Genomic DNA, 19,888 nt, shown 5'->3' on the forward strand with positions numbered 1-19,888 from the left:
GAGAGAGTTAATTTGACCTACAGCTAAAATTAAGAAGGTGGAAGTCAGAAAACCGTTTCAATGTCCCTCCAACATTAGATTTTTTTAAAAGAAGTTAATCCTTTAAAATGCTTTAAAATTAAATTGTTATATAGTACATATGACTTTGAATACCTGTACAGATATGATTCAATATGGATTCAAATGATTATTTTAAGCATCATAATGTATGGAAATGCGTTAGTATGGTACTATATACAAGTTATGATAGGTCATGCTTAATATATAAAACTCTTTTTACAGTATGTACTAGAGGGTCATTGTTCTGTCACTCTGTACACCAAGGGTTCCTTGGCCTGCAAAAAAGTTTGGAAAACTTTTTTAATCTGTGGATTAGATGCAGTTCAGTACCAATAAGATTCTGACTTGACCACCACACCCAGAGTATATAATGCATTGCTGACCAAATTTATATCATTTTTGTTGATTCCCCAACTGCACTTTTGCATAGTGAAGGTCATTCCTTGTCATTTGCTGTCTAAACTGAAGCTTGCCTGCTATTTTGAGCAGTATATGTGTGTTGGCTCCAAATGTGAACTCCTCTGTGTCCATTTATGTTACATGTACAATGCTGACACAAGCAGTCTGTGTATTGTCATGCTAGGATGTATTCTCTTGTGTCTATCTTGGCACAAACCCTGCAATGCTGAAAACAGAGGGTCAGAGTCCTGTTGTTTCCTATGGCAACGGAGAAATGATTACTTTCTTAAAATAACTTGATGGAAACCATGCCTGTATGAAACCCCTGCTCTTACCACTGTTTCACTGGTGATCACAATGTACAGTGTTTTGTAGAAAAAAATCTATTACTAAGAAAAATGTATTAGTAGATAAGTCAAATTGGGAGAATTCCTGTAGTGTTATGCATTGTGACCGTAATATATGAGAGACTACATGGAGATTTTTTAAATTGTATTTATTTGTCACACTGCAGAAAAACATTAAACTAAAATCTGTAAACTTTAAAGAAATGGTGACCACTTACAGCATCCTTATCTCATATTATTCACTTGTGCATATTACATGCATATTTACCTAAAACATATATATATATATATATTTTTTTTTTTTTTTTTTTTTTTGTGCATGTGTTTTGTCTGTTATCCAAGTTCTTCCAGTAAACTAATTTCATGGAGTCTAAATTTGGCTGTTATTTATTTGGTTGTGTAGTGGCTCATCCATGTCTCTTGGGCTTGAACCTAATAACATCACTGGGTTGCTTTGTTGCTCTTTAACATTTCAGTTTTAATCCAGCTGCTTACATTTCAGACCACAGGGACATTTGATTAATTTACACTGGGGTCTAAATGTCAAGCAATGAGTGCACTAGTGAAAATGCTTATATAATGTAATCCGTGCAATTGAGTTCATTTCACACATTTTTTTTTTCTCACAATTTGTTGTTGTTCTTGTTGTTTTCAAGGTTTAAATATAACAATTTTCTTCTTTTTCAGTGGGTGTTCAGATCTTTATTTATTTATTATTAAATAAAATCAGCTTTTTTTCTCATGTCTCATACTTTTTGATTTATATATATATATATATATATATATATATATATTACATTTTGTACACTTCTTTTAACGTAAATTTATAATTGACTGGGATTGATCTGTATCTGCCTAATCAATGACAGGAGGCAACCTCAGCTTCCAGCCCATTGGCCAATGAACCATCCATCGACGTAGATGACCTGGAGGAGTTCACTCTCAGACCTGCACCTCAAGGAGTGGCTGTGAAATGCAGGATCACACGGGATAAGAAGGGCATGGACAGGGGGATGTACCCCACCTACTACCTCCATCTGGAGAAAGAGGATGGCAAGAAGGTCAGACACACCGAAACCATGATTATTTCCATGTTTTCCAGGAAGTCATCATTGTTTAGCACCAGCAATCAAGCCCAATCAGTGACACTCCATTCCTCCAATTTGTCAAAGGGCTTGAAATGATTGATTCTGATGAAAGGAACCATATTTAGCCCGAAGGGAGAGCTAAATGACAACTTAACATAATATTGCTGCGCTTGGCAAATGCTTATCCTAAAAACATCAGGACAAAATCATAAATCATATGTTAAAAGCCATGTGTTATAGCCATCTTATTTACCTAATAGAATAATACATATAGCCAACTTCCCTATATGTATATGTATCTGTATGTGTTTCATAGTTGGTTGTCATTTCTCAAAACAATATATGGAAACGCTGTCTCTGATTGTTTGTTTGTTTATGTCTCAATCTCTATCAGATGTTTTTGATGTCAGTTTTGTGCTGCTGTTTCGGTGTCCAATTAAATTCTGTTATACATTAGGTTTTCCTTTTAGCTGGGAGGAAGAGAAAGAAGAGCAAAACATCCAATTACCTCATCTCCATCGACCCTACTGACCTATCACGGGGCGGCGAGAGCTTTATTGGCAAACTGAGGTAGATTTAAAGATGTTTCATTGTGTCGTGTGATTCATAAGGTAGCGTATACTAAACTATGCTGTTTTTTAGAGACAAGAGACATCTGTCTCTGTCTAAACATTCAAGAGGGATCTTTAATGAGTCTGTGTGAACCTATTTAAAACTGTAATTATGTTCATTGCTGTTGTGCAGGAGTGTCCTCATTCATATGAGGAGAAAGCCACTGTGTGCGTTCTAATGTCTGAGTCTCATTACAGCTGGTTAAAAACATACATCTTTGATTTTGCATATGTTACTATTCCATAATTCTTATTAGTACAAAAAAAAAAAAGCTTTAATTTGTATTATTTTTCTTCTTTTGATTTTGGTGTGAAATGTGGGCTGAACATATTCTTGACAGTCTTTGGGAGCTTCATTCCTTTGCTGTGACACGCTGAAAACTTCATTGTAAGAACTTCATCAGTAAGTACAATGTCATCCCCACAGATCAAACCTTATGGGTACCAAGTTTACGGTATATGACAGCGGTGTAAACCCAGTCAAGACCACCTCCAGCCTAGAAGCAGGGAATCTACGACAGGAGCTTGCCGCAATCTGCTACGTGAGTTTGTTAGCATGATCTCGGTCAATGGCCAGCACAGAGCCAGCACCCAGCCCTGAGGGCCCTGCATTTCAGAGCCACAAGCAACGATGAGCCAAGCCTGACCTCTGCTGGCTGTTTTTTTGCATAGCAATACCACTGATGATGGAAAAACAGGAAATAAAATGCTAGTGTAGATGAATGATTTCTAAGAATTTCTCTTCAGTGAGTAGATTGGGGCACATGTATATAAACATGGTGACTAATTCGGATGTTTGTGTTCTGTTCCGCAGGAAACTAATGTTTTAGGGTTCAAGGGGCCTCGGAAGATGAGCGTCATTGTTCCCGGAATGAACATGGACCATGAAAGAGTCTCCATCAGGCCTCGAAATGTGAGTGTAGGGCTGTTTCAGATAGCATAATGCATAATCCAGCATGTAGGCCTAGTTGTGTTTAAATAGGCTGTTATTAGCTACAATCTCAAAAGGTTAATTTTAGTTTTCAAAATACAAAATACTTACTCAAAAATACTTCCACGATCAAAGGCTGTTAAAGGCTGTCAAGGTGGAAATCTTTTTCAATTTGTTAATTTAGATGTTATCATTTATGTTACATGACCAGTAAAATACTATGTACCGTAATGTATTACTTATGTAAAACATTAGTCTGAGGCAACCAGTGACCCTTGGCCTATTTTTATATACAAATGTTAGCATTAGTGGCAAAGTTACATGCTCTAATGGAAAGCTAATCCCCCACATCTGTCTGTTGTTTTGCAGGACCATGAGTCTCTACTGGCTCGATGGCAGAACAAAAGCACTGAGAGTGTGATAGAGCTTCACAACAAGACGCCGGTCTGGAACGATGATACACAATCATATGTGCTCAACTTCCATGGCAGGGTCACCCAAGCATCTGTCAAAAATTTTCAGATCATTCATGACAATGACCGTGAGTTAAAAATGATCATCTTAAGCTTTGTGTACTGCTTGGTTTACAAGGCAACGGCAATATTCGTTTTAGAACAATATTAGCCTTAAAATGTAATTCATGTAGTAGAATTATATACATATATATATATATATTAAATTAAAATAAAATTTATGCATTTAGCAGATGCTTTTATCCAAAGCGACTTACAGTGCATTCAGGCTATCAATTTTTACATATCATGTGTTCCCGGGGAATCAAACCCCCAGCCTTGCGCTTGATAGCGCAGTGCTCTACCAATTGAGCTACAGGAACACTATATGTGTGTGTGCGTGTGCGTGTGCGTGTGCATGTGTGTACAGTACAGACCAAGTGTTTGGACACACCTTCTCATTCAAACAGTTTTCTTTATTTTCATGACTATGAAAATTGTAGATTCACACTGAAGGCATCAAAACTATGAATTAACACATGTGGAATTATATATGGAATTATATACATAACAAAAAAGTGTGAAACAACTGAAAATATGTCATATTCTAGGTTCTTCAAAGTAGCCACCTTTTGCTTTGATTACTGCTTTGCACACTCTTGGCATTCTCTTGATGAGCTTCAAGAGGTAGTCACCTGAAATGGTCTTCCAACAGTCTTGAAGGAGTTCCCCGAGAGATGCTTAGCACTTGTTGGCCCTTTTGCCTTCTGTCTGCGGTCCAGCTCACCCCAAACCATCTCGATTGGGTTCAGGTCCGGTGACTGTGGAGGCCAGGTCATCTGGCGCAGCACCCCATCACTCTCCTTCTTGGTCAAATAGCCCTTGATGCCTTCAGTGTGACTCTACAATTTTCATAGTCATGAAAATAAAGAAAACTCTTTGAATGAGAAGGTGTGTCCAAACTTTTGGTCTGTACTGTGTATATATATATATATATATATATATATATATATATATATATATATATGTGTGTGTGTGTATATATGTGTATATATATATAGAAATACATATAGTAAATCATGTATTATATCTGGAGATATAAACTGGCCTCAAAATGTATTTGGACACTTGTAAGCCACAATTAGAAATGTATAGCATATTTGCATTATATAGAAAATATCAAAGTATCATTTATTTTAATGGAATGTATCACAATTACACTTCTCAGTCAAAACATTTCAGAAAATGAAGTTTGTTAGGTTTCAGTATATAACACAGTAAATATACAACTATTTGAAATATGAAATATGTCCCGGTGATTAAGACTGGTTTTGTGATCCAGGGTCACATATATGGTTTAAAATAGATATGATATTTTGTATCTGCAATGCAATGAAAATCAGATATTTGAAATAGTATTTTAGAAATAGTGTCCAAAGGTGTCCAACCACTACATACTCCAGAGATGGATTGTGTTTTAGAAAATACACAGAGAAGTACCTGTTTGTTTTGTCTGTATTCTCATCCCTGTATTATCTCTTTCATGAATGCAGCGGATTACATTGTGATGCAGTTTGGTCGTGTAGCAGAGGACGTCTTTACAATGGACTACAACTACCCCATGTGTGCCCTGCAGGCATTTGCTATTGCTCTGTCCAGTTTTGATAGCAAGCTAGCCTGTGAGTAGCCATCTCTCACTGCCAGCCACAAGAACGAAAGGACCTATCCAGACTGCTTTACAGTCCCAATCCCTGGGTAAAGGGCTGTGGTGAACTCCAAAGCAGCTGGGTCCCTCTCTCAAGATCCTCCATTGGAGGCATGAATGCGTATCGAGTTTGTTTCTTTGTGCGAATATGCGTGAGCAAGGTGGCATTTCTACTTTTTTTTAAAAAGGGCATCACAGTTGGGGGAAAGCACAAAGACTTCAAAGCTCAAATGTGGGAGATTATCAGAAGAGGATGCATTCGTTTAATTGACAGTCAAAAATCTCTTACTCACTTTCTTTACTTAACCGTCAAGCTAAAACTAACCTTTTGCTAATGTTCAAATAAGGATCTTTTACAGTAGTACTTGTGTCCCTAAGGTTAAAAACTAAAAAAATTTTGCCATGGTCATAATTCTAAAAGAATTAATGTTTACTAACCAATCAGTTATGATTTTTCACAAGAAATATAACATGTAGCTGTGATGTAACAGTTTGGATATTTGATTTAATGAACTTTTTGCAATATGACTTTCATATGTGACATTTCTTCAGCTACACGTCACTTGTGTCATACAACGTCTTTTAAATATGTAATGTATCAGTTCATTCTTCACAAGGACTCCAAAGCCAGTATGAAGTATGACAGTCTGACATATTTATCCACTATTTATGTATTTATAGATTTCCATACCATCTGCTGCTTGTGTCTTACCCCATGCCAATAATTCCCTGTGCTTCAAGCACAAAGCCTGACCAAGGTGCCTCCACATTCGAGCTTTTGGTGTGGATTTCTTAAAAATCATCTGATGAATGTATGACAATTCCACAAAATAGATGTCATCATTATCACTTTGTGTCCATCTGCACAGTTCTGCAAACGGTTTATCTACAATTTTCAAGGGAACATGAGATCCAAAAATGACATTTATATAATTAAAACAAACCAAAATGAATGGTTCACCATATCCAGATCCACACCAGAAGCTCTAGTGTGAAAGCCCCTGAAGTCCTACATGGTGGAAGAAGTGTGTTTATGTGAGGGTCAATATCAGGGTAAGTACATACTGTAATCATCTCATACTGACCCACTACATTTGTAGGGGAATGTACTGAGCACTTTATTCAGAGATGAATGGTGGAAAGCTGTAAATATTGTGCCTTTGGGTGAAACACTTGTGATGCTTGAAGTTGGTGAGATGTTACATTGTTTTCTTAAGCCAGTGTTGTTTATCATGCAGTTGATTTTAAGCTTCTGCCTTTGTTCTTGAGAACAACATGTATATTTCCAGTATACTGGGCTGTACCTTTCCAGAAAGATCAGGTTTATTTGCCTGCTTGTGGAAAAGTAGATTTTTCAGAACAGAGTAACTACTTATTTGAGACAATGAGGCGAGTTAAGTACATTTACATGCACTTTTAAAAGTTTGATTTCTGTCTGCCTACATTAGTAATTTGCCATAGAAACATTTTAGTCCAACTGAAATTTAACCGGTCTGATTTTTTGGGGTCGGACTATCAGAACTTGATAAAGTGATTGTAGTTTGATTATAACTGTGCATGCAAACATACTGTACTTAGCAACATAGTTGGTTCAAGTCATCTATTTAATTTCCTGCTGCATGAGGATAATTGTGAATCGAACAAAGTATCAGCGTGGAATTTAGACAAAACTCACATCATCATCTATAATTGTATTGAACACTTCTGTGTCTTTGCTGAACAATGCTGATGAATGAAGAAATGAAATAAGTGAAGCTGAGTTATCAGTGTGGCAACTGAACTACAAACATATAAAACATAAAACCTGCTGCACACACTGCCCTTGAAGCCAAACTATTCTTGAAGTCTTCATATGGCCACACTGATTTACTAGATCTGCTCTATTATGCATTAGCACGACTCAAGGTTTATTTTTATCATACTGTTTTTCATTTCAGTCAAACGTCACAAAAAACGTTTTGGAAACCGGAGAAATCAATAACTTTTCATTGTCTGAAATCTTATAACGTTAGTGTTAAATGAATGTGTTTTTAAGAAATCAATCTATCATCATTTTTTTTTCCCTGCTGAGAGCCCCTTGGTTTAATTTTGAAAAATTTCAAGTTTGTTGTCCATCACACAAAACATTCTTAATTGCACAAAACTGTGCATTCTAAGTTAAAACAACAACAACTAATATTTAGATTGTTAATCCAGTATAAAGAGATGAAATTTGCTGTAAATGGCATACCTTTTTTGTTACTATTCTTTTTGTCATAGAAATGTTGTGGCTTCAGACATCTGTCTTTCCCCTGGAAATGTATTTTTAATATTACTTTTTTAAAGGAAAAATTATAAAATATATGTAAAGTTCCAATTTGCAAAGAAATCTGTGTAAGTAATTAAAGTTTGTTTTTTAACTGCCTTGTGAAACCATTCCAGCACTCTCTATACTCTATGTAATGCTATAACAGTTTTTGGGTTCGCTCTAAATGGTTAAAAACTGAAAATTAGTGCATTTTTCTGCTATTTTTCATTGTTTGGGAAAAAAAATCTCACCACTCTTGTGTTAAAGTGATAATGTATAACTGTTATGTCACACTGTTTTGTAAAATGTGTACAGTGGTCAGTATACAGTGTTTGTATACAGTACTCAAAATAAAACTGAATGCGAATTTTTGCATCTCAAATATTTAAGATGAAGTCATTGCATTTGTGGTACAGTGCTTTACAGCTCATGAAATAATGTTCATACAAAGCCATTTCTGTTTGGAAATGTTTTATTGGCAAAGACAATAAAAAGGGTCTTTTTGGAAAAAGGGTCTTAAAAGTGTCCATTTTTGACACAACATACTCTAAAATGTTCTCTAGCTGTTCTTGGAAACAGATGAATGAGATCTCAGAAAAGCCTAAATAGTTACAGAGAAACGGTTTCCTTAAGCAAAGCAAGAAAGATTCACAGTAAGGTATGTTTAAACTAGAGGATAAACGAACACACGACTATTGCTTTTTTTTTTACAGGCTGGTCACTTCTTCACCTTTTGTTTCTTGTGACGCATTCGAAGAGTCCCAGAGGTTTGAGCTTTGGTAGATTCTGACTTGTTGGAGATGATAGTTACCTCAGGTTGGTATGTTTGTAGGAAGTCAATGAGGTCTACTTCCTGTTCCTCCGGTTCACATTCCACTTCATCATTAAATCCCAGGCTCTCTGCCTCCATCAGAGGATCCTCCTCCTCCTTCTCTGTCTCACTCTGCCCATCTTCATTATGTTGATCTTCCTCTTCTTCTTCACAGTCTTCTTCATCACCATTTTCTTCCTCTTCATTCCCTGCCCCATCATCCTCCACCTCCTCCTCCTCTTCTTCTCCATCATGTTCTTCTTCCTCCTCTTTCTCATACTTGCAGCCAACAGCTCCACCCTTTGGATAATGGAAGACGTGTCTGTGATCGCTAAAGGTGATTTGTCTTCTTCTGCTTGGTTTCTGTTCCTCCTCGTTTTCACCTGGGTACTCAAGTTTCTCATCATCCTCATCAATACTTTTAAGAAGACAGGGCTGGTCTTCTCGAATCTCATCCTCGTCTTCCTCCTCCTCCTCCTCTTCATCTTCCTCCTCTTCATATTCCTCTTCTTCTTTGTCGTCCTCTTCTTTGTCTCCTTCATCATTCTCCACTTTCACCTCCTCATCAGGCTCATCCTCCTCCTCCTCTTCTTCTTCCTTCTCCATTCTCTCAGCAAGCTCCTCTGCTGTGAGTATGACTTGGTCTGGTTCTTCAAGTATAACACTAGGAAATCTGCGTCTGCGGGACGTCATGTCATACTCTGGGTAGGTCTCCTCTGGATAGCCTTGGGAAGTAGTGAATAAAATGTAATTCAAGGACCAAGAAACAACAGCGGACCCAACACAAAGCCTTGAAGTATACCTTCCCAGTCTGCAGTGTAGGGGGCCTCCTCGGCCTCCTCCTCTGGCGAAGCTTCCTCTCGTAACTGTCTCTCCCGCATCATTTGGGTGATCTCCTTCAGCTGTTTGAGCTTTCTCTCCTCACGCCTCCGTGTGCCCCTGCGTGACCTGAAGTCAGAACAAGTGGTGAGACAGAAATACGTTAATAAAGCAACTTATCACAATCACTGCAACAACAACATACACATTCTTGCTAATTATGAAGCTGCAAAACAAATATACCACTGTTGTTCATTATTTAAAAAATAATTTAAACTAATTGCATAGGCTGCTAAAAATAGAAAAGGAAACAAATACGTTTCCTCAGAAGAATATGGATCTATGTTCTGTGAATTAAAAAAATAATAATTTGTATTTGGCAGATCCTTTTATCCAAACTTACACTGCACTCTAGATATGCATTATAGCAGTTGATGCATTTCCTGGGAATCATAATGCTGTGAACTAGCACTTTCCCTTTTTAAAAATGGATTCCATTTGAAGTTGCATGCAGATCATGTCAGTGCTCTGTCAGCTCTTTGATCAGTAAGATACTGGATGGTGCAAGGAGAGAAATACGATCTGATTACCTGACAGATGGGTGGACAACTTTAGATATTCTCTTTTCTCTGGCTTTTTCACTCATTCTGGCCTGCATTTGTGCCAGCTGACAAGTAGCTGCCAGGAAGACAATTGAATGAGGTTTAGAATCACATAAGATACAGAGATTCACTCAAACATGTGGCCGCCACACTTTGTAGTTTCATTTAAATCATAAATTCATTTAAATAGCAAAATTGTAAGAATAGTTTGAGCTCTTCATACACGTGCTGTACAGGGAGTGAGTGCAGTACTGATGCTCTATGTCAGTTGCCTCCTCCACCCTTTGGTATCCATTTGTTGAATAGAGCTAAACCTCTTACTGCTGATCCAAAAGACATGCAGTTAATTGGTATTAGGAGTGGTTAGGCTTCTAAAACATTACTTCTGATTGTTAATCCGGGTTGAACAAAAGGGAGAGAACAAAGCTTGCCATGTCTTGGACAGGATCTTAATCTACCTTATCTGGAGTTGCATGTGGTTTAGCTACAGAAATGCTGAGAATGCATGCAATGAGTAAAACAGAAATGTGATTTTAAAAAAGTTCACAATTTGACAATATGGTGCCACTAAGATGAGCATCATTATGAGGTACATAATGTTGTCTAACTAGGGTTGATGTATATGCAAACTCACGCATCTCTTCAAATGTGTATTCTGACTGCAGCATAGGGAATCTGCAACCTTGTCGATGAGGTTTGTCCTTAGAGGTCAGCTGTTGAAAGATCAAAATAAGTATAACTGAAGCATATATATATATATATGTGTGTGTGTGTGTGTGTGTGTGTGTGTGTGTGTGTGTGTGTGTGTGTGTGTGTGTGTACATATACACATAACCACATTAAAAACCTATATAGCCATAGGCTTTTAATGTGGTTATGTGTATATGTATATAGTATATACATATACATGTATATAGATATAAGAAATGTATTTTCTTCAGCTAGGATATTTAACATTTATTAGAAGTGACAGTAAAGACATTTCTGGATTGATTTCTGAAAGATCATGTGACCCTGAAGATTGTAGTACTGTAATTGCTACTGAAAATTCAGCATTGGCATCACAGGAATTCATTACATTTTAAAATATATTGAAATACAAAACAGTTCTTTTAAATTGTAATAACATTTCCCAATATTACTTTTTTTTTTCTTTTTTTTTTATAAAATAAAAAAAACATTGTAGGATAAGAGACTTCTTTCAAAAACATAAAAAATCTGACTGACCCCAAACTTTTGAACATTTCTGTATATATTAAAGCATCTGCTAGATCTTTTCTCTAGGGGAATCATTCTTACAGGAGAGCTGCTGAATGGAGCCGTTTTCCAAATAGCTTCTGATAAGACTCACTTTAAAGAACAAGTAGATGATATAAAGGAAAATCCCAAAGCCATAGACGGGGATGAACTGGCCCAGGAGATTCGGCTTGCCAACACCTTTGGCTCTGGCAATGGCCTCTGGGTTGTAATGCTTGATGTAATGAGAGTCTGTGTCCCAGTGATCATGATCTTCAGAGAATGAATGTCTGTGTCGTGGGGGAGGAAAATGTCCTGGTCCGACTTTAAAAATAAATAAATATAATTATTTTATAGACACTGCACTAAAAAAAAGAGCAATTTCTATTCATTTTTTTCTATATAAAACCAGTGGTTATCAGAAATATGAATTACAAAAATTAACTAAATTAAACTAAACTAAATGACATATATGAAATCTCCTTATAATGTTTTAATTATCCAATATTATTATTCTTTTGTTTTTCTTTTTTTTCCCCCCAATGGTTACTGTGTTAGGTTTTGTTAGGAATAAATGAGGATAGATTTGTTTTGGAATGAAAGTGATCCTCACATTATGAAGCCACACACGGGGAGCTGGTAGAGGTTAACAAGGGACCTGAGCACAGAGATCACAGGGATGGTCAAATCAGCACTGACATTACTGAAACATTAAACGAGGGATGATGAAGGATTACATTTTTGTCTCATCTTACCCTCCGACTGCGCTGTTTCTTTCTTCACTCTGGGTAAAAATAATTTGGGTAGAAATAAAGACATACAAAGAACGATGCAAGAGATCAAGGTGATCTTCTGACTTGTTGAAACGGCCATATCGATACGACGTAGAAAATCGATGCTGTAGAACAAACGGTGAGGAGCGTCAACATCCCGACATCACTTTTACGAAATTTCCTGTTGATTCGCTGAAGCGGGATTGACTGGAAAAATTAATCCGCCTTCTGAGTGAGATTAGACTGACGACACATTAAATCAACTCACTCAAAATCATCAATCATATTTGTGACCTGTTATTAACCTGTTTTATGAGATCATTTAGTCTTTTACTCTTTATTGTAATTTTATCGCTGCCCTTTCATTAACACACAGAGGATTTCTCATGTGTCCATAAGATATATCCCAAATTTACATTCCACATTTTTTTCCAGATTTGTGTAACCCAACTGCATTTTTAATGATAGGCTATTATTATTATTATTATTATTATTATTATTATTATTATTATTATTATTATTACTGTTGTTGTTGATTATGATGACAGTGATGTGATGACGATGTCGTGTTCTTGTTGTTGTTGTTGTTATTCACCTATTCGTCCAGTAGATGGCAGCGCTGTCCTGATTATAGCGCTCATCAGAGCTCATTAAAACCTTGCATTGAGATCTCAAGTACACTACAGATGAATCCATTGCATAGGTTGTGGGCAATTTGTCTTAATATATATAACATTTAAATGATTGAAAAACATTTTTTTTTATTCCATATAAATATATGTCCCAAAGTATAACATACATACATTAAAGTCATTAAATAATGTCTTAAATTCATTAAATATCACCACATGGCATCTATATGACTATTTTTGTGCTAACAATGATCTACTTAACTATGAAATTGTTGTTCATCTTTATTATATTATTGTATGATATAATGTTTTTTATTTTAATGTAATGTACAGTACATCAACAATTTTACTGACTTACCCATGTTCTATATATTTAATTAAATGTTTTTTAAGATAGCTTATTTAATATATTATTTGTATTTTCTTACTATTTATGATGAACCAGTCATGAAAAGTCTACACAGTCATTTCCATTTTTATGTTAATTTCTGTGTTTTTTAAATAATCCTCTCTAAGGCCTTTGAGTGAGTCATAGTCTACTTTAGTGTGACAATGCTTTGTTGCTAAGATAAATAAATATTCATATTAATTTCCAATCATTCCTAATTAAAGGCTTGAGTTTTACCACATGCAGATTTAATGAGCATGTGACAATAAGATTGATTTATTATTATTATTATTATTTTTTTCAGTTTTCAAAGAAATGGAGGCAAGTGGAAATGTGAATTGGTCCTTAAGTTCGTCATGTTGATAGAATCTGAATTTACGTGAGCGCTGATATTTCCTGCAGAGCTCAGACTCTTTCTCCAGGCCAGCTCATCTTTTATCTGTTTACTGAGCTGCTCTGTTATCACCGTTTCAACTGCCTAATTATTCTTCATTAGGCTCAATTTAAGTACAATGGACTGCAATGCACTGCCACAAAAGTCACCTCATAAAAAACCCACAAGGCCTGTGCAGAAGGCTGTAAAAAAAAAAAAGGTTTTGTCTGCTTTTTTATGAAACTCGTTGTGCTTATATTGTTTCTGCTAAAAGCAAAATATGCCATTGACTCTTATGAAACGCTTGTGCCCCTTCCTGTCGTGTGAGCGATAGATTCACATACATGGCAATCTACACACCTTCACCAAACAAAATTGCTTTCAGAAATAGCAATCGTTTTCTTTCTCTATATTATTCATGCAAGTGATTTGTTGTGCAATGTGACCCTACTCAGTACTAGCATACCAGGTTCGCATCTGACCCCTTTTCGCTCTCTCTCTTTCTGGCTCTAAATCAGTCAATTTATTTCCAAATTGCAAGTTGAGTGTGGGTGCAAGGGCTTCTTTCACTGCTGGGGTGAAATATTAAATCAATGCACACTCTCATATATCGAGTGGGCTTTAATTTTTATTTAATATTGATGGGAATGAAGCTGACTTTGAGTGTCGTGAAGGACATACTGTCACAAATTCCAGGGGGCTTTATATTTATGGAGGAGAGACACAGATGTGCTGGATTAATGCGGACCTGAGGAAGCCTGGCTGTGTGAGCCTGAGCCAGGCCTTGAGACACCAGTCTGTTGTCATCCTCCATTTGTTACTATGAGGAGAGCAGGACAGCACATATGAGACTTTGAACAATCTTGAATTGCGATATTATCAGGCGAATGCTCAAAAGTATATTAATAATCTGAGTTCAAATGCTTGCCAGACCTTCAAACTGTCTTCATACTGTGGAATGGGGTAGTGATGTCGGACATGTGTGTGAGCGAATAAAGCTTAACTGGACAGTATTGTGAATGTATGAATGTTGATGGTGTATTATGCGGTGAAGAGAGGCGGCAGATGGGGATCCTGATTAAGGCTGAAAAGCAGTGTAAATAGTAATCTGATCTGTAGCTGCGCCGTGTGTGTGGGAAAGCAGCTTGGGCCTCGGCCAGAGAGCAATGATGTCCTACCAGCACAAGACGTCACATTACTCGCTGCTGCGCGTCTGACTCTGACTTGAGTTTAAGGGGTCAAAGTTCATACACAGCATTATCTATATTATTACATTTCTGGAAGGTTGAAATATAGATAGAAAGATGCTGAATACAATTAATAATTTCTATAAAAAATTAAATTAAATAAAAACTCTTTGACCTGTAGTGTATATATGAAATGAGGATACATGCCTATACAGTAATTCATTTTCAAAGCTTAACCTGAGTAACATTCACCAGTTAAAATTGTGACATCTAGCCCCGGTCTTCGTTATATTGGCCCTGTAGATTTCAGATATTTGCAAGTGCATGCATGCACTATAAAAATTATTCAAGAGGGAAAACAAATCATAATTACCACCGCTAGTGTTGCATTTGCATTGAAATAGTTGTTTATAAAGCCCATGTCAGTTTCATTAAACTGCTTAGTGACAAACTATATATATGGCACAAATGTCAGTGTATTAAAACTGTTGCAAATCCCTTCCAGCAAGGTAATTACATGTGCCCGACCTATCGTTTTAAAGGTAAACCATAACCGATTGTGTTTTCACAGAAACATGCGACTGATTGGCTTTGTTTGACACCTATAGTTGTTTGCCCGTGCATTGCATCTTTGTTGTGGACTTTGTTGTGTATGTGGTGGAGAGAGTGTGGGCAGACTGAGAGGGCTGCTGTGAGGGTGGAGAAGGTGCAGAGGTTCAGCTGATGGAAGCTTTGATCTCAAACAGCAGGGGGGAAATGACATTATTTAAGGTGCCTCACCAGCACGACACTGCAGCACAGCGAGAGATGCGCTGTGAAATTGTAGGTTCAGTTGCACATGGCTGAAATGCCAAACACACACACACTTGTGCATAAACACACAGACAAGCATATTAGCAGAAACCTACCCACAGACGAGTTAGCATCACAAGCGCACACATGCCTCAGTAATGTAAATGTAAATGCTTCAAGTACTGTACATGTGGACTCTTCAAGTGTGACAGAAAGCTGTTTGTTTTTACATGGGTTGTCTCAGAGTGGATACCTGGCCATGAATTTAGTTTGGGACAGACAAAACTGAATTCAGACTGGAGTTAAACTTTAGATTAGATATTTACGTAGTTGTACACTGTATAATAATGACAAGCATAACATCAGCATAATATAATCATGCAGTACCTATAATACATAACAATAATCAACCATTAATTCAGAGGTGCATGAATTAAATTTTTTTTTGAAAGACTTCATAAACTTGAAACAAACCAACTGATCATAGAATGGTATTTTTCATTTCCTATAATAAATATATCTTAATATAATGCATAAAACGCAAAAGCTTTATTGCAAGAAGAAACCAGGAAATTCTAGCGAAATTCATATTCGCATATTTGGATGAAGTCTTCGCTGCTCGTTCTCTCAAAGGAGATAAGGAGACTGCAGATGTGTTGCTGTGTTTTTATAATTAATGCTTATGATGATGTTTGTGTTTCTGTTATGTTGTTGGCTTTCTTGTTCTTACCATTACTTGTTGTTGTCAGTGTATTGCTTACGATGATCATAATGCTGTCTGTTTCTCTCTCTACCCAACTCAAGTGCATGATGTGCAGTCTGACAGTCATTCTGGACCCAATAAGATGACATAATCCATAAAACGAATGGATCAATCACAAATGAATTCTATTCACAGCCAAAGTTTTTAACATGTAAGAGAAAAAAAAATCCAAGTTTTTTTTTTTGACTAGCCTATAACAATGGAAACAATGTTTACATTCAAACAAGCATATTTATTTAAACCATACTAGAGGAACATTTTATACCGAGAGAGTTTATCCAGCCCCTGATGGATCCTAGGCATCTGAACTCTTATTTTAAACAAGTAATAGGACAGAATATCATTGGTGATGTGTACATTTGGCACCTTGAATGTCCTTAACCAGCTTTAATAGGTGATAATGATTAGTGCTCCATTAAAAAAGAAGAAACGAAGAACAGATAAAGAAAAGAGAGAGTGAAAGAAGGAGAGAATGCTTCTTCACACAATTATTAACAAGTTAACTTTGTAGTGGAGACACTTTATCCCCGAGGACAAACAACCCAAATGTTTGAGAAATTAAGCTGAGGCATCTTTAAATGTCATTGCAGCCTGTGCCATGTTTCAAATTGTTCTGCATCAACAGAATTTAACGAGATGGCGAAGGAATCCATTCCCTGCAAGCATGTGATAAGCCACACATACAGTGGAGCACTTTCATTGATTGCCAAAATAAAGCATTTTGTATGCAAATGGGGGAATGGAGTGCATAAGCTGATTCAGCCTCATGGACACCAAATAATGGCCTTTACAATTAATACTCTTGCATGCTATCCATTGAAACTTTTATCCACTGTTTAATGGCTTTGAAACATCTACACATGCCTCATCCATCCACCACAATAAACCCCCCCCCCCCCCCCCCAAAAAAAAAAAAAGAATAGAAAGAAATGGTGTGTTGTTCCAGTGGATTAATATGAAAGCCAACGAATAAATAAAGTCCAAACACCCTGTGTCTTCACATGAGCCAATTCTAGGCCCGCTCCTTTTTTTTTTTTTTTTTTTTGCTGCTGCTGTGTTTCAGGCACATTTTGGATTAACTGATAATCTTTGAACATGAAGGAAGGTCTGGGATTCCCCAGGGGTATGTGCTGGGGACAGTGAGCCTGACGGGGATTGGGGCTGATGTGGCATTGTTTGAATGTAATGTGCTTGTTTTTGTAATTGTAAACACACTTTTCTTTTTTTTTTTAGTAATGCCACCCCCTTCCCTTGTAGATTTTTCTGCTGGAGAAGCACAGGTTTGTACACACGGAGGCGTGATGGGCTAACAGTGATATGTTATAGCAAGACCTGATCAGATTGCCTAAAGGGAAAGCTTAAGGCTAGCGGACAATGGAAGACAAAGTAGAGTGTCATTCCCATTAAATCAGGGGAAATGAACATGTTACTGATATCATTGCTAACAAAAAGTGCCATTGTACTAACATGTTTTCTTTTTCTTCATATGATACCTTTTTTTAAAGAAAATATTGTGAATATTGTGATTATTCCATTTAAATTGTGGGACCTTTTTTTAAGATCCAGCAGTCCTCTCAGTGGATCTTCACTGGTTATTTATATACTAAAGCACTGTATAATATTAGACAACAGTTTTAGGAGTGTTAACCTTATAAGAAGAGATAAGTGATTTTGATAGCCCAGTTTATATGCATTATAGAAAACATCAAGGACTCGTGGGCATTTGACTTTGATAGATTTGTTTGCCCACAGATGTAAATACGTGAATCTTTTAAATCCAGTCACTGTCTTACTCTGGAGATCTGACAATTTAAAGCACAACCAAGTATCTTAACATTTTGAAAAGCATTAAAGGTGTCGTTGGTTAATTAAGATTTGATGAATGAATTTGTGCTTTGATTGATAAATGTCAAATTATGCTGAGATCTGCCACTGTGGAAGTTGCCATCTTTGATATTTACTTATTTGTTTTTATTGCTGCAGTTATGATTCACAAGTATTGCTTGGAAAGAAAATAGAAATAGGGCTTGACTATGGTCATTTGTTCATAAAGACATACAGCCCCAAAAAGCATAAACTATTCAAAGTTCTTCTTTAAGTTTTTCATTCAGCTGTCACACCTGTTAGTAAACATAGATGTCACTCTCTGACCTCTAAAAACGGCTAAGATTAAAAACATAAAGTATTACAATTTAAACTGTTTTCTTTTTGAATAAATTTACATGCGAACACCTTAAAAAGTGGTAACTTGCGATTGTTAGCTTAAGGACCTTTTCCTTTTTTTTTCTTCATTTTGTTGGGTTTAATCAAATGTGTTTGGGTTGATTCTGTGGTTTAAAATTATATTACAATAAAATAGTTTAATTTAGAGGTTACCACATAAATCATATTTTTCGGGTAACATTTCTACAGTGAAGGTAGCCAGTCTCTGTCTCACTTTAATATGAAAAACATGGCAGCATCTGCCTGACCTTTACAGATTTTTAAATCCGCTTTTTGAACTTATTTCCCAAACCGTGATTCTCTAGTCCACAGTTCTCTCTTTACCTTGTTTTCTATCTCAGTTTGATTTTAAAATGTAATTATTTTGACAAGAACAGTTAATTTAAGGTAACCTTCATGTGCCGTGCAGTTGGAATCACTTGAATCCCCATTCCCAAAGGAATTTCACTGGATCCTCGATGTATCCCTTCTCTGGCATTCATATGTTCCTTTTCATTTTGACATCTCTGTCCTTCCTTCAGCTCCTTCAGCATCTGTGAGTCCTGTGAAAGTTAAGCGTGGCTGTAAAAGTGTTGACAGCAGTGTTTGAGGGCTCAGGACCACCACACCAGCAGGGAAGCAAGGAGGAGTCAGTGTAGTGTGTGTTTAAGAGTAGTGCTGCTGATGGAGATGACCTCTGCTTGGCCAAAGTGTGCTGTGAGGAGAATGGGATCTCTACACTGCTGCCCAGGCTGGAATTTGTGCTTGGGAAGTGTTTAACTTTCTCAAATCCCAATTGCACTTAGCAGGAGGGGGGTCTCCTTTTTTGCCTACAGGTCTGCTGTCGAGGTTGCCCTTGTGTCTGGATCTCAAACGTGTGTGTATGTTGGGGGTTGGAGCACTAGAGGATTGATTGGATAATGGCTCTGCTGTCAGAGAGGTGAAAGTGAGCCTGGAGAAGAAGAGAGACTGAAAACACAGGTTCTTATCTAATGATGAGATCCACTGCATAAGCTCAACCAGAGGTTCCTGGGTAATGACGGAATGTTTGTCTGACTCTGTTTTATTCAAGAGATATGTCTATCTATCTTTCTTGAATATGATATCTTGAATGAATTGCAATTGCTATTTGCTGGTGGTGGATGAGGAGGGATCCCCTGACAATGTAAAACGCTTGAGTGCTTAGAAAAAGCTCTATATAAATGTAAGGAATTATATTGGGAGATATACTCAGCCTTAAAAATTATATTTATGAGTTCCAAGCGCAGTGTAGTCATTACAAAAATAAATTACAAAATAAATGTTGATTATTCACAAGTTGTGAAGTTAGTGGCAAAGTTACTTTTATTTCCTGTGCCATATTTCAATTATATTAGGGTGCTATATACAAATGAGCTTATAGACAACAAATTGAAATAAATCATTGACCT

General features: G+C 36.7%; 2 protein-coding genes across 3 annotated transcripts in view; one reads left to right on the top strand and one right to left on the bottom strand.

Moving 5' to 3' along the window:
- Positions 1-5,772, top strand: part of LOC132104520 (tubby protein homolog) — an 82,072-nt gene extending 76,300 nt beyond the window's left edge. For both annotated transcript variants that reach the window (XM_059510060.1, XM_059510069.1), the window contains exons 7-12: positions 1,676-1,867; positions 2,352-2,464; positions 2,933-3,047; positions 3,320-3,418; positions 3,806-3,977; positions 5,442-5,772. In XM_059510060.1, the coding sequence (XP_059366043.1) occupies positions 1,676-1,867; positions 2,352-2,464; positions 2,933-3,047; positions 3,320-3,418; positions 3,806-3,977; positions 5,442-5,575 (825 nt within the window). In that variant the 3' untranslated portion in view covers positions 5,576-5,772. The remainder of the gene's footprint in view (positions 1-1,675; positions 1,868-2,351; positions 2,465-2,932; positions 3,048-3,319; positions 3,419-3,805; positions 3,978-5,441) is intronic.
- Positions 5,773-8,334: 2,562 nt separating this feature from the next.
- On the bottom strand, positions 8,335-12,396 carry LOC132097235 (protein RIC-3-like). Its single transcript, XM_059502870.1, has 6 exons — positions 12,104-12,396; positions 11,464-11,672; positions 10,747-10,825; positions 10,101-10,188; positions 9,494-9,639; positions 8,335-9,416 (listed from the first exon to the last, which is right to left on the bottom strand). The coding sequence occupies exons 1-6, from the start codon at positions 12,219-12,221 to the stop codon at positions 8,599-8,601; spliced, it is 1,458 nt and encodes a 485-aa protein (XP_059358853.1). The 5' UTR covers positions 12,222-12,396; the 3' UTR covers positions 8,335-8,598.
- Positions 12,397-19,888: the final 7,492 nt, after the last annotated feature.

This window comes from Carassius carassius, chromosome 2 (assembly GCF_963082965.1).
Source record: "Carassius carassius chromosome 2, fCarCar2.1, whole genome shotgun sequence".
Taxonomy (NCBI): domain Eukaryota; kingdom Metazoa; phylum Chordata; class Actinopteri; order Cypriniformes; family Cyprinidae; genus Carassius; species Carassius carassius.